The sequence below is a fragment of the Anser brachyrhynchus genome, assembly GCF_964034855.1.
Source record: "Anser brachyrhynchus genome assembly, chromosome: 1".
In the NCBI taxonomy this organism is placed as follows: domain Eukaryota; kingdom Metazoa; phylum Chordata; class Aves; order Anseriformes; family Anatidae; genus Anser; species Anser brachyrhynchus.
The window spans coordinates 54,049,812-54,064,412 of NC_137694.1; the positions used below are offsets into that span (position 1 = coordinate 54,049,812).

Here is a 14,601-nt window from a genome sequence, read left to right on the forward strand (position 1 = left end):
CTTCTGCTCTCTTCCTGGAGACCTGTTGCTATTAAGGAGAGTTGTGTCCTCCGCTTGCAACATTATACTGATTCCACTGCCTGTACGTACAATGCTCAAAAAGTTACATACCAACTTTTCAAAACTAATTCGTCATTCACCAAGAACAGAAGGCAAAAATCAAGTTTGTGAAGATGATTCCAAGCAGAACCAGATCCACTGCTCAAACAAAAACTGGATACTGAAACCTGCTGTCTACTGTCAAGTGACCAGCCATTTTACTTTATTTTTTAAACTCTTCCTTCTTCTTGGCAGCTCTCGCTGCAGCAAACAAGGCTGGTGGCATCAGGACACCACCACCTACCAGACTGGCAGGAGGAGGCCGCCTCCATCCACACTCCGTAGGCTTAAGAAGATCTAAAGTGAGCCTAAAGAAACTCCTGGGAGACAGGTAACCAAGTACTCTCGTAGCAAAATGATAAGAACTGGGCTTCTGCTTCACCAGAAGCATGAAAAAGCTCAACAGCCCTGTGGTACTCGTCTCCCCTCCCAGTACCACCAGCTCAGATTTGCTGCTGGTTGGGACACCTACGTTTTCCAACCTCCAGCCTGCCTTCACAGCATCACCAACGACCTTTGCAGGACTGCAGAGAAGCCCCTTTATCCTCCCAACCCATAAGTCTACAGGGGAATTTCAGACATTTCAGTCTCACAGCAAAGAAATGGGAGATGCAAAACGAACTGCACTCCATATTGATTCTTAATGCAAATACCATGAAATAACATTTTGTTTCTAAGAGTCTTGAGGAACCTTATGCCCCAAACTTGCAATCTGGATTTTGGTTTTGGCTCTTTTCCTTGAGTGGATGATCTATTTGAAACATAACATCAAAAAAAAAAAAATGATTTTTGGATATTCTTCTGCAAAGAAGAGTAAGAAGAACTGTGAAAATAAATCAAATAACCAGGCTGAATATGAGAGGGGGGGAAAAAAACAGCAGCGAAAAATCTCGTTTCTGAACAAGTTGTGAAAAAAACTTGTATATATGCAAAATAAGAAACAAGACATGTACCTGTGTACGTACAAGCGTACACACAAATTCAACAATAAAGTGTACGAAACCGTCATCTTTAATTCCAGTTGCAGAAAGACGAAATAGTGCTAAAGGCATAGGCTTCGCAAGGAGCTCTGTAATAACTATTGTGAAAGACACGAAAATGACAAACTGTTATCTACAATTGATCAAAATCACAATAAACTGACCAGCTTTGCCTTCCAACGCTTCCAAAAGAAAAAAAAATAGGAGGCAGAAACATCCGAACGCCCTCGTATGCCGTGCGAATAGGTTCAAACGGGGCTGGAAGGGGAGAAAACCCCCGAGAAAGGCCGAAGGCAGGCACAAGTTTGGCTTCTGCCAGAGGGAGGGGGAAGATTTGGGCAGGAGAGGGGAGAGAAGGGCAGCAATTGTGGCACCCAGAGGCTGAGGGCCTGGGCCCCCGAGACTGACCTGTGCCGTCGCTGGCGGACACGGAGAGCGCCGGTGAGGAGAGTTTAGGCCGCTTGGCTGAAGGCGGGCCCGGCTCCACCACATTCTCGGCCATTTTTAATTCTTTTTTAGACAATCACTCCGAGCAGAGAGACGGGGAGGGGGGGGGAGCCCCAAAACCTTCACCTTCTTCTCGGGCCCCGGGTCAGCTGAAGAACAACAATACCGACGAGAGGGAGCGAGGAGGATCCGGCGGAGGAGGGGGGGGGGCCAAGTTCCCCTTTTTCTACCCCTCGGGCTCCGGGAGGGCGGCAGCGGAGAAGCGGGGCGAAGGTGGGAGCGGCGGGGGCAGAGGCCTCTTCCCCCAGGCGAGAGGGCTGAGCGGAGATGGGAAGAGCCCCCGCCGAAAAAAAAAAAATAAAATTAAAAAAAAAAAGAGAGAGAGGCTGGTGGTTTGATTTTTTTTTTCCCTTCTTCCCTCGGTGAAATTAATCCCGGCTGTTGTGCTGCTGGTGCTTCCTCGCCGCCGCCACCATCATCATCTTCATCCTTCGGGGGGTCTCCTCCTCCTGCTGCCTCCTCACCGCCGCCATCAGCCTCTTCCTCCTCGGCGCCGTCCTCCTCCTCCTCATCGCCACAAGGAGGCGGGCGAAGGAGGGGAGAGGAGGAGGAAAAAAGAAAAAAAGCTCACCGTCCTCTAGCAGCAGCTCCTTCCCCCTCCGACACCACCCTGCAAAAAAATACCCACCGCCAGCGACGGGGCCGGGGGGGGAGGCGGCGGGGCGAGAGGCCGAGCGGGCGCGGGGTCCCCAGCTCCACTCGCTTCTTCCTCGCCAGTCGCTAATGGCTGCAGAAAGGGGAGCCGTAAGGATGAGGAGGGTGAGGATAAGTCCCAGGAGTCTCCGCTTCACATCTTGTTGTGCAGGGAAGGAGGAGGGGTTGTTGTCCTGATGGAGGCAGCACCGATCGCGGGATGGGAAGGTGGGGGGCGGGCTCCAACACCCCTCTCTGCCCCCCCCTCCCCTCCCTTCTCCTCTCCTTTCCCCTTCCTCTTTCTCTCGCTCTCAGTAGCGGGCTGCCCCCCCCTCGGGCGCAGGAGGCACAGGGGCCGATCCCACGGCGGCGGCGGCGGCAGGAGGAGGATGAGGAGGAGGAGGAAGGAGCCGGCCCCTCCCCCCCTCGCTGCCTACCTTCCCCCCTCCCGGGATGGTGGCGAGCCCCGGCGGCTCGGCTCCGCTCCCCAACGGGGGCAGCGGGGAGAAGCCTCCCCCCCCTCGGCCGCCTGCCGGCTGCGGCGGGGGACCCGCACCTCGCCTCGGCGGGGCCGGGGAAGGAAAGCCAAGAGGTTGGTGGCTGGGGGTAGGGGGGGGAAGGCTCAGCGACCCCTCGGAAAGGAAGAGCCGGGAGGGGGATAAAATTTAAAATAATAAAATGAAAAATTAAAAAAAAAATAAAAATATTAAAAAAAAAGGGGAAAAATTCCGCCGGGGGAGGAGGAGGAGGAGGGCGGGGGCCTGGCCGCGGGGTGGGTTAAATGGCCGGCGGGGGGGGTGGGGCGGGCAGCGCGGGGGCCGAGCGCAGGCTCCCTACTGCCCCTGCCTGGCGCTCGGCGGCGGCCGCTGCTGCTGCTGGGGCGTGTGTGGCGGAGCGGGGGGACGGCGAGAAGCCGGGGGAGGAAGGAGGGGAAGAGAAAAGAAAAATAAAAATTAAGGGGAAAAAAAAAATCAGGAAAAGGGGAGAAAAAGAGAGAGGGGAAAAAAAGAATAAAAATAAAGAGAGGGGTAGCGGGCGCCTGGGCTCCGCGCTCCGCCGCCCGCCCCTGGCCGGGCCCTGTCTCTGTGCGCTGCCCCCCCCGGCTCGCCCCGTCCGGCGCGGCCCGCGGCTGTGGCTCCTCCGCGCGTCGCTCGCACACAAACAAAATGGCGGCTGTTGTTTCTTCGCTCTCCCGAGCCCTCGGAGGGAAGCGAGCGGCGGCGGCGGCGGCCGGAAATGAGCCAAGAGCGAGGGGGGGGGGGGAAGGGGGCGGGGCCCGGCGCGGGGGGGCGGGGCCCGGCGGGCGCTGGCGCACACAATGGAACGCGGGGAGCGAGGGGAGGGGGGGAGCCGCCCGGCCGGCGTCACGAGACCGCCGCCGGCCAATCAGCGCCCGGCGTTTGCGGAGCGCTTCCGCAAACTGCGCGGGCCCCGCCTCTTAAAGGGGAAGCGCTCCCCCCAAAAAATCCCACCGCCGTCGTCCTCCTCCCGCCCGCGCGGGGCCGGCGGGGGCCGCGGGGCGGCCGCGGGCGAGGGGCTGGGCGCCCTGCCGTGAGGTGGGCGGGGGGCACGGGCTGCGCTGTGCCTCTACCTGCGCCCGCTGGGAGCCATGGCAGCCCTTAGGGCAGGGCCCCCGCCTCCCCTCAGCGCCCACGCTCAGAGCCAGGTCCTCTGCAGCCCTGGAAGCGGATCTGGGGAGAGCCCGTCCCCGAACGGCACATGAAGTACCTCACAAGCACCACACCAATACCTCACGACGCGAAAGAATTAGTACAGATTTACAGCCCTTCAAGTGTTCCCCAGCAGCTCCCTCACGTACTCGCTCCCGCACTGGAGCTTCCCGTGTTTGGGCTTTATTTCGAGCAACGCTGGTGTTGCTTCCCCCCCCCCGAAACAAAAGGGAGAACGCAGACAGGGCTACGCTCAAACCACCCCGGCAGCACGTAGAGGTTCGGCGTGTCTGGGCCTTCCCCAAGAGTCCCGGAGCCACGGGCAGCGCCCAAATGTACGCGCTTGAAGGGAGAGGTGGAGGAAGCCTTGCAAGAGCAAGTGATCGGAGAAGAGTCTGGAGGCCAGAAAGTTTGTTGGTCCCAGAACTAAAGCTGCTGGGGTTAACAGCGACCTAACAGCATCGCCTTACAGACCACGTTACCACCCTCACACACCTTCTTGCCTCTTATTGCTGCTAAATTCCCAGAAATATTCTGGTTACAGAGGTCTTGTATTACCTCAATTTATTTTGTCAGATTGACTATTTCCCTTGCTTGTGAAGCGCTTTATTTTTTTTAAAACCACAGCTGAGTCTAATTTTAAACTTTTTTAAAGTCTCCTTAGAATTAAAAGTTGACTGAAATAAGTCTATATAAGGTTTTCAGACTCTCTAGAGGCCCTTAATCCATACTTCAGTAAGGAATTAGTGCCAGCTTTATAAAGATACCAAGGTGCACATAAACACCTAAATGCTTTTAAAAGTCTAGCCATTACTAAACAACAAGTTCCGAGCAAAGCAGATGTTTCAAATAAGAGTTTCGTGACACTAGTTCCTATCTAGACGCTTGCTCCTACCAATAGCTGCGTGTGTGCTTAGTTTTATATCGCACATAGTTCCACTGAAATCTCACCGTACTTCTTGCTGTAGTAAAACTAAGCACATGTGTGCTTGCTGGATCACAGCCTGAGATAAAAGTTAAGAAACTGGATAGTTATTTGCTACTCCAGAGAGTGTCGTATGGATTAGTTAGTTTAGTTAAGCACTAGAGGAAGCTGAGAGAAAACCAAAATAAAGTCCTTTCTTTTGTGTGTGACATCTCCTCTACTCTACCTTAGAACAACTTCAGAGAAGTGTACGCCCTTGGTGAATGCTACCAAACCAGCACATACACTTTTAACACGAATTATATTAACCAATACGCTAGCAAATCTATACCTCTGGTATACAAGCTTCACAACCAGAATTCTTGACTTGTTATAAAGTCATATTCAGTTAGCTTTCTGCATTAGGGACTAAAGTATATGGAAAATAAATAGAAAAGAATCAGCATGAGATACTACTTGTATTTTTTTTTTCTGAAAGAAAATAGAAACACTAAGACAAGGAAAAAAAAGAAAACAACTCAATTAAAAAAAGGATTAAAATAAATTTAGGAAAACTTCATCTGTTCATTTTTCTAAAAACATGGCAGTTTTCTTAAACAAACCTCAATACATACACACACAACCAACTGTTGTTAAATGTCACCTGCCAAAATGATAACATTTAAAATTACTAGAGAACAATAATAAAACATAAACTTTCCTAAAATAATAATAATAATTTAAAAAAAAACCATAGACCTACATGAATAAAACCAGGAAAGAAATAAGCTAGGAAAAAGAAAAACAAAGCTATTTACCCAAGAACAACTACTTCTCCTTCTTACCTCTGCTTCCCCATCCCTACACTAAGGATAGTTGTATTTATCCCTTGAAAAATAATACCCAGAAGAATTAATTAGCTCATTATTGCCAGTAATTATAGTGGTTGTTATGTGCTTTGAGATAACTGGATGAAAGTACCATAAGTCTGATTAAAATAAGAACCCGCTCAGGAAAGCAATAAGAAGAGGAATGCGAGGCCTTGAACTTTTATCATGGGATCTTGTTTGGCCTTAGTTGGTAGTTGCTGAAAATTGTAAGCATGCCCAGCTGTTTTGAGGGCTACGGGAACAAGATAACATCCCCTCGCACTGCGGGAGGCAGCGTAGTGCGCAGAGCTGCATGTCCCAACATCACCAGCACACAGCATCTTTCCCACCCGTGGGGGCTTGGGGTGCTCCTGTCTTCTCATCCCTGTTCCTTACTGCACTTTTGAGGTGTTTTAGTTTTTTCCTGAGCTCCCCATGGCCGATGCCTGTGTCTGGCAGGTAATTTGTCCTGTCCCTCAGCTGCCTCCTACCACTACAGGTCTTTGCTCATGCCGCACCTCTCCTGGGGGAGGCAGGGAGGAATGACCCCTGCTTCCAATGAAGGAGAGGAGCTGCGTGTGGAGGGTCCCTCTTGGTGCAGGTTGGAGGGGCAAGGAAATGATTTAGGGCTGCAATTTTTGCGAATAATGCCAGGGCGCAGCAATATTTCTGGAAAGCAAGAGCCAGCTGTGCCTGAGTGGAGAGCGTTGCTCAGTGCAGTGTCAACGTTGAAACCCAGCGGCATTTTGATACGAGACAAATTTTATTAAAACCATAAGAAGTAACCATTCAATAGCTGGTTCTTGCAGCTAGTGTATACATAAAAGAAAGGGCTGGCTAGCTGACAACGAGCAAAATGCTTGCAGTCCTCAGCCCCAGAAACGCAGGCTTCCTTAGTCACACAGCTTTCAATAGCTGCAAACACGGAGTTATGTTGCTAAATATTAAGGGCTCAGCTGTTTACCAGAAGAATGTTTCCTCCCCGAAACACATGTTTTTGCTTAAAAGAAGTTCTCCAAAACACTTCGTTTCATTAGGAAAAGCAACATTATGGTCCTAACAAACATGCCATACCGTCCCCCCTCGCAAGAGCGAAAAGAAAAAGCAGACAGCGCTAACCACTGGGTTTAGCGGAGGGGCGGAGGTAGGCTCTGTGTAGGAAACACTGCAGCTTGAGAGCTGGTGATTTAGAGATGATCTCACACTCTGAAATGTATTTATCTTTATGCATTGTTTTCATATTCTGTTCCACGTCAAAGGCACAAATGTAAAATAGCACCGGGAGACCTGCATGCTGTCCCACCATTGGCAAATCACCTTCTTTCACTCCCGAGGCTCAGCTCTCTCCAACAGGGAGGTGATGCTTCCCCTCTTACATAAAACACATCAGGATCATTAAATAAAAATCTAGGTGCCACTGTTTCTGTGAGACTGCTCTTTCTTGTCTTCCTAATGAAATCACACTGAAATTAATGCATTTACATCAGCAGTTGATTAATCCCAGAATATTACAGGGACAAAAGCAAGAGGTTCTAGAGTGAAAACGTAATATTTTTAATTAAGAGCCCTTGAACTTTCCATGTGCTTTGAGCTCGTAGAGGGTGAAGTGGTGGCAAATTTCTGACTATATTTACAATGATGTACTGAAAATGATCATTGTGCAGTGAAGCTCAAGCTAGTATGGGAAATCGGCGCTGAAAGAATTACAGTTATAGTAATGACCCAGAGGAAGCACGCTGTTACATTCCTCTTACTTCTTTTGACTCTGGTATCCAATGGGAAAGTTCTTGATAAGCTTTATTGTACTGCAGAAGGTATAAACAGTGTGTTTTGAAATCTGCTGAGCTTAAAACCAAAACTTTTTTTTGTTTGTTCCCAAATTGTCCCACAGATATAAATCCTCTGTCCACGTGTGCTTGTAAAGGACAAAATACAATTATTTCTGTTACACCTTTCCTTTCTTGGCTGTTTTTTGTTTTTGTTTTTTAAGTGGTCCTTTCCTTAATTCATTTTTTTATGTGCGACAGTATTCTTCTATATGCTGAACTGCAATGTATTGTTTGATGTTTGCAATCAAAATGTAAAGAAGGAAAAGGAACATTTTTGTGATTTATTAGTTTTTATGCTTTGAGATATAAAGTGATTCTTTCAATGAGGTCAGGAAGGCATTTACTCTTCAACAGAGAAATGTACTGAATAGAAGGTTTTTCAGTATAGAGGGTATCGGCCTTCAGACGGAGCTAACGGGACCATACATGGGATAATACACTAAGCCCGTGTATGGGATAATACACGGAGCTAATCAACACAATCTGAGCTGTTTTTACAGTTGCCATGGGAAAAAAAAAAAAAATCCACGGGAAATATAGGTCTTTTTTTCTTTTTTCTTTTTTTTCTTCTCTTTTTTTTTCTTTATTTTTTTTCCTTTTTTTTTTTCTTTTTTCATTTTTTATAAAGTGGTCTTGTACTTTCTTGGCTTTTTGGCTTCCCAAAAAAGGCAATACCTTCATACTTTCTTTCCACACACAGCTAAAAGTCAATAATTAACCACAAACACCAAAAGCCAGGTGACTCTAATGCAACACCTCTGTGTAAAACAATAGGGTTAATCATCAGTTCCTTACCTTCCTAATTTATTTGGCTTTATCACTTGTCTTCCCAGAAGGTCCGTCTTGAATCCTCACGTTTCAACATCTGTGAATTTTTTTTTCTCTTGTTCTCTCCTAGCAGCGATGCCGACGTCAGGCGGCCTTGGGCTTTCTGTTATCACTAAGCCAAACTGTTAGCATCCTCTGACCTTCTCACACAAGAGGCATGGGAGCCTCAGAAAAAGGGATCAGGCCCTGATGGTGTTATGCTATAGCGGACACCAAGTGGTAGGCGCCATGTGGTGGACACCAGCAGCCCGTGTGTGGGATGTTAGTGGACGTGAAGAAATATAAGCATTGAAGATAGGAAGTCTTAGTGATTCTGAGAGAAGAAAAATTGCCCTAAATCATGTCCCACAGCAAATCTCAGCAAACTTCTTGATGTGGTTTTCAGCATACAAAGATGAAGCATTTTGTCTTTCACTGTAACTGAAGAAACATGCAGGTGACATTGGGGGGAATGTAGAGGGCTTTTCCTGGTGATCAAGAGAAGTAATTTGAAGGTTGATGTTACTACTCAATTGTCAATATTCATATGATTGCCAATTTGCTGCTGTTTAAGAACCAGCTCCAAGGAAATAAAGCGTGAAGTGAGATGCACAACCATCACAAAATGCTGGGAAGTTCAGTTTAGCCTTCCACCACCTCACACGTTGTAAGCAGGGAATAAATGCTTTGGACAAGCATGTGGGCGCCATAAAATTAGCTGGGTCTTAGTTGCTGTGCGTTGGGGCGGCGAGTGCCAGGAGCCATCCCAGCACATTTAGTCCCTTGCAGGAAAATCCTTTTAAAATTGTTCTGGCTGAGGCGGGTGCCTGCCTCTTTGCAGAGGAGCTGACGGGAGGGGAGGTGCAGGTGTGCCGGGATGAGGCCCACGCCAGGCCCGTTCCCGTGCAGAGGGGCTGGGCCAAGGACTGAGGCCTCAGGGCGAAGGGCGCGCAGCTCCCTTCTGGGTGTTTTAATTAAAAGATGGGGAGGAAGTCCAAGAAAATGCCTAAAATGGCTTGAGTCCTTCCTCCCGATCTGGAAATGGATGTCGGCAGTGATCCCAGCCCAGCCACCAAACCCCTCCCTCCCCGGGGCTGCATGGCTCCTGATGCGGCGCCTGCGAACAGCCCGCGCTGGAAGCGGCGAAGTGGCCGCGGCTCATATGCCAAAAACGCACGGGCGGTGCGTGGCTGAGGCGGCGGCTGTCTGCACCGACGGCAATCCGTCATGTCCCCGTCCCAGCGCCTGGCCTGGGAAGGAGTGATTAAAATCTGACAGGGACCAGTCCTGGTTACGAGCAGAAGGACAATTTTAAAAGAGGCTTCCGTGAGCCTGGAAACAAAGCCCAGTTAAATCCTGCCGACGACTTAAATTGGCTTCAAACCAGGCCTCTAACAGCTTTCCCAGTTAAAATAAATAAATAAATAAGTCTCTTGTTTATAATTTTTTAAGCCAGTACAAAGTTTGGACTATATCGTCTGGCCTCCTCACAAAGCTGACAGATAGCAATGTCCATAACAAATGCAATTAACTAACTGCACGGTTGGGAAAGCTGCGACCCACAGTCACGGCGTGATGGCTTCTGCCATCACGGTGCGACAGGTCCAGGGCAGCTGACCCAGCTTTGAAGGCATCAGCCCTGATTCCTTCTCCCTCCGTTTGCTCCCGTTCTGCACCACGCATGGGGCCTCAGCCCTTCTGCTCAAAATTTCCAACTGCTCGGCTACAGATAGCCCGTGGAGAGCCTTTTGGTGGGACTTCAGCTGCTGCACTCCTTCCAGCACCCAGCTGTCTTGCATGAAGTCCATCAAGACTTGCCATGCATGCGGTACCTACCCCATTGGTCCCTAAGGACTTCAAAACAGAGCTCTGCGTGCTTGCAAGGGAAGGCTAAGGGAGAAAAAATCACCAAACATGGGGCCCAGGATACCCTGTCCTCTCCTCAGTGCGCCGTGGAGAAAGATGTCCTCGAAAAGTTTGACCGCTTTCAAGACAAAGCCCTCCACAGCCCTCATGCAGCAGTGCAACAGGGGGTCTTTGGGGGATGCTGGAGACCAAACCTGCTGGGAGATTACTTCATTCGCAGGGTGTGTGGAGACTCGAGAGCTGCAGAGCTGAGCTGCCTGCATGGGCCTCACCCAAACTAACTGCTGCTCTCAGGTTTGTGACCTCTATTCGATAGGGTAGACCTGCCTTGCACATTCCTTGCAGATTCGATTAACAAGGATGAGCAGATGAAGGCACACCTGAGTAAAGATATCGCTAAAATAGTTCATTAGTTTTACGAAGCTAATTGAATGTGGACCAATGAAGTCATCACACCAAGATCATGATTAAGATTGAATTAGTAAATCAATAGTTTCAAATGATCTGATCGCCAAATTATATATCAGCCTATCAAAGTGATTTGTGAAGTTGTCACTGGAGACATCACTCAGATTTAATCTCATCTAGGGACACTTCAATAAGGAGGCTGAGTCACTTTCCAGTGGATGCAGTGACCCTGCCATCGAAGAATGTAGGTTGGGAAGGGTACAGGCACTGGGGAGATGTGGCCTCCACTCCTGCTTGGATTCTTTGCCAAGACGCACAACCCACGTCATGCAGTAATCTTACTTTAGCTCTGTTTTGTGAAGTAACGAGACAGGTATCTCCACAGTGCCTTTCCTTTAATGACTCTTCCTTAAACTTTAGGCTTATTTTTGAACTTCGTTTTGTTGGGTGAAGCACTGGAGGCTTCCTCTGGGTGCTCAGCTTGGAGTCTGATGTGGTCCCTTATCAGCCCATGTATCATGAGGAGAGCCTTCGCTCAAGTCCAGTTTATATTCCTCTGCATGGGTTACCCGTGCAAGACAGAGACACAATGCTGGTGTTTTTGTTTTGGGGAATGGATGATACTGAGAACAGTATTTTCCACATCACTATCTTTTGCATAGGTGTAATTTCTATTACGGTCAGCCTCAGGTTCAAGCTATATGGCTGGTGTAAGCCCTGGTGTTTGACCAAAAAAGTTTTCTCAGGATCAGCCCTAGACTGGGCCTGTTTTCTTGCTGCAAATGCCAGTACAGGCAAAGTTCAAAATGTCTTTGAATTCCCAGCTGATGGAGGCTCCAGGCTTGCGAGTAATGCAGAGAAGGCTTTTCACATTTCTTTGTCACTAATGTGAGTTATAGTGCACCTAAGGCAAAATAGGGTCCTTCAAAATAAAAAAATAAAAAAATAAAAATGTAAAATAAAAGATGCCTTGGTTCCCCTTTTGCAGAGACAGCACAAATCAGGAGGCGAGCTCTCCACAGTGCTCTGGTAGAAAGCAATTTCCTGATTTAGGGTGATATGTAGCTAAGGATTTTGACTGATCTCATCTATATGTATATTCAGTCTTTCCAAGATGTTATTAGTAAGCATACCCCAAATTTGAATGTCTTATTTTATTGTATAAAGCCTCTTTTATATTATTTTTCCGGACACTTATCTGTGTTGCATGCAGCCTGATACAGCTTCGGGTCATCTGCGGATTTAACAAACCTCATCTTTCTTCCGTCAGGCAGCTAATTTATATTAAACCAGTGAGCAGTCCTGCACCTAGGCCAGATCCTGGCTGCCCCTCACTCAGTACAGCCTTTTGTGTTGACAGCGAACCACTGCTAGAGACAGAAATAGTGCAGGGTTTTGCCACCCATCTTCTGCTAGTTTCATCCAATGAGTTTCCCTGCCTGGTTTAGGGGAGCACCACTTGAAACCATGCCAAAGTCCTGCTGCAGTTGAGCTGTGCCACGTCTGGAGCTTCTTTATCCACAGAGCCTGCTCTTCTCTTTTAGATGACAATCCAGTAAGGTTGGCAGGGCCTGCTGTTGACAAAGCCAACCTGCCTACTTCACCTTTTGTTGCCATCTCCTATAAGTTTACAAACAAATATTTGTTCCAGATTTATTTTTTTTTTCTGAGAGTTGAAGATAAACTGACTGGTCTGCATTTCCCTTGGCTCCTCTTTTCTTCCCTGTTCCATTGAGAGGAACTCCTTTGCCCATTTTTAATCTTTGGGTGCTCTGACATGTCTCCCACAAATTCCCCAAATTAACCACTATGAGATAACGTGAGATAATGTCCATCATTGCTGGATGAAATTCCTCCTGCAGAGTGAATCTGAAAACATTTAGCTCATCCAGGTGCTCTCTAGCCAATTCTTTATTCTGGGCTTACGTCTCAGTCCCTGTGTTAGTTGTCTGCTTGGCAGCAATATTTCCACTGCAGATCGATAATAAAAAAGTATTAAGCACTTTGACTTTATTGACATTATTTATCAATAGTATTTGCTCTTTATTGAGTAGCAGAGCAATACTTTTCTGTAATCATTTTCTTATCATGAACTGAGACGAAGTCCTCTGTGAGCTGTGCCCTATACTGGGTACAGGGGTGGCCATCTCCCCTTTTTTAATTGTTGCGTGGCATGGGAGGTTGTGTAGCGCCAAGATGGTTCCTTCGGGCCTCTGCCCATTTTTAAATATATTTTCTAAAGTTCTTCTGGGCTTACTCAAACAGAAATTTGAGATGGCGAAGACACGTTATGGCACCGAAGTTGCCTCCCCGGCGCTCATGGTCAGCCCGGGGGACTTGCGGCTCTGCTACAGCCACATCTTTGAAGGGTCCCCTGCAGAGATCTGCAGTCCCCACACATCTGCCCAAATTCTCTTTCGGTGAGGGGGCCGTCAGGGGGACCCTGCCTGCACAACCTCCTGCCTGTCCCTACACGGCTCCCCGCAAAGGGCAGCCCCAGCCCCCATTTCGGGCCACTCGTGCTCCTCGGTTTGCTGCGGACGCTGGTGCTGCTCTCTGCATCCTTTTGGAAGTCCCGTCGCTATGGCGACTGTATGCAGCTTTACCATCGGTTTGTTGTCCATCTATTTCCATCAGAAGCGATCCTGCAGCTTTTATTATGTTTTTTACCGATTTTAACTCAAACTGCTAGTAGGTGGTTTTGAATTTAAGAAGGAAGCGACGCACTGCAGAGACAAACTTTCAGAAACCTTTGTGGTCTGCGGTTGCCTTCGTTAATTTTTTAACGATTACAGGAGACTTTTCATCAATTTTGTCTGAAGTTTGTGTCATTGTCACAGTGCCCCTTACAGAACATCAGGCAGAGAGGGAGACAAATCTCTTTGCCCCTTGGGACGGATGCAGATAACACCAAATTGCTCATCGTCACCTGGTGGCAGGTGGCAGCACGAGGACCAGTCCTGTTCCCTGATTCCTGAGGGACACACGGCACCTGCCGTGCACCCCAGGACAGGAGACCACGAGGGTCTGCAGCTTTCTGCCATTTCGGCCTCAGTGTTTGGAGCCGACCTGGGGGTGGCTGGGGGAGACCCTCCCCTGATGTTCCCCAGCTGAGCTGGGGGGTAAAAGGAGAGAAGAAACAAAAAGGGTGAAGCCTCAGAGCGTGTGCATGGTAACTCCACTCGTCTTTGTTCCCCTGCAGGTGCTTATTCACCACGGAGCGACATTTCAAACCCTGCAGTAGCTCCCCACAGCTAAGTTCATGCTCTTACCTGCCAGCTCTTGGCATTTACGATCTGATGACTATTTTAACAAAGGATCATAAATTGCATCCGAATCCTTCTTCGCCTGTCCCTGACGAGGGTTTCTGCCTCTAGCAGAGAGGTTTTCCTCCTGCCTTCTGCATGTTCCTCCAGCTGCTCACTGACCCCAGCCATGGCACTGGCCCTACCCTTCGCACACCCACAAATATTCCTTCTTTCCAGCACATTAGGAGGTGAAGAGCTGTTAAACTCTGACAAATCTTAGTAATTCTTGTATATCCGCTGCATTTAACAGTTGAACAGTATGTTTAACAGTGTTTGTTTTCAAAGACAGTGAAATACCTCTGTGTACCTTTGCTGCTTTTCCAGCTTTCGCATCCAGGTGCAGACATGAGAAAAGCTGTTGGGCTGAAGACTCAGGGTTTTCCCTGTAAGCCTGAGATTTACAATGAGCAAATCTTGTCCGTCAACATGTAGTTTAATAAGAGCTACCGGGTAACTAAAAACGGAAACGAACAAATGTGAAATCAAGAGAAATTATCTGGGAGGAAAACTGAACTCTGTTCAGAATGCTTTCAAATATAGAAAATAAGGCTTATGGGGGAGCCGTATGTATTTTTAGCTGTGTTTAGAGTTCATTTGCTCTGGACAGTCAAAATAAACAACTTTCTTTTTGGATTTCCTAACATTTTCATTGGCAGAGGAGGGCACAATGCTCTTGGATGTGGTCTTCTGGAACACGGTGGAATTCTTAAATAAATGTGCT

The 14,601-nt window shown here is 48.3% G+C and overlaps 1 protein-coding gene across 3 annotated transcripts in view; it reads right to left on the reverse strand.

The window, feature by feature from the left end:
- The window catches only part of EP300 (EP300 lysine acetyltransferase), a 66,094-nt gene extending 60,466 nt beyond the window's left edge, over positions 1–5,628 (reverse strand). The window contains exons 1-2 of one of the 3 annotated variants that reach the window (XM_080575393.1): positions 2,215–3,483; positions 1,488–2,093 (exon numbers count right to left, since the gene is read on the reverse strand). In XM_080575393.1, coding sequence (XP_080431519.1) covers positions 1,488–1,581 — 94 coding nt within the window. In that variant the 5' untranslated portion in view covers positions 1,582–2,093; positions 2,215–3,483. Of the gene's footprint in view, positions 1–1,487; positions 3,484–5,611 lie in introns of those variants that run through there. The other 2 variants (XM_080575394.1, XM_080575392.1) reach the window with 2 other exon arrangements.
- Between the last annotated feature and the right edge of the window lie 8,973 nt (positions 5,629–14,601).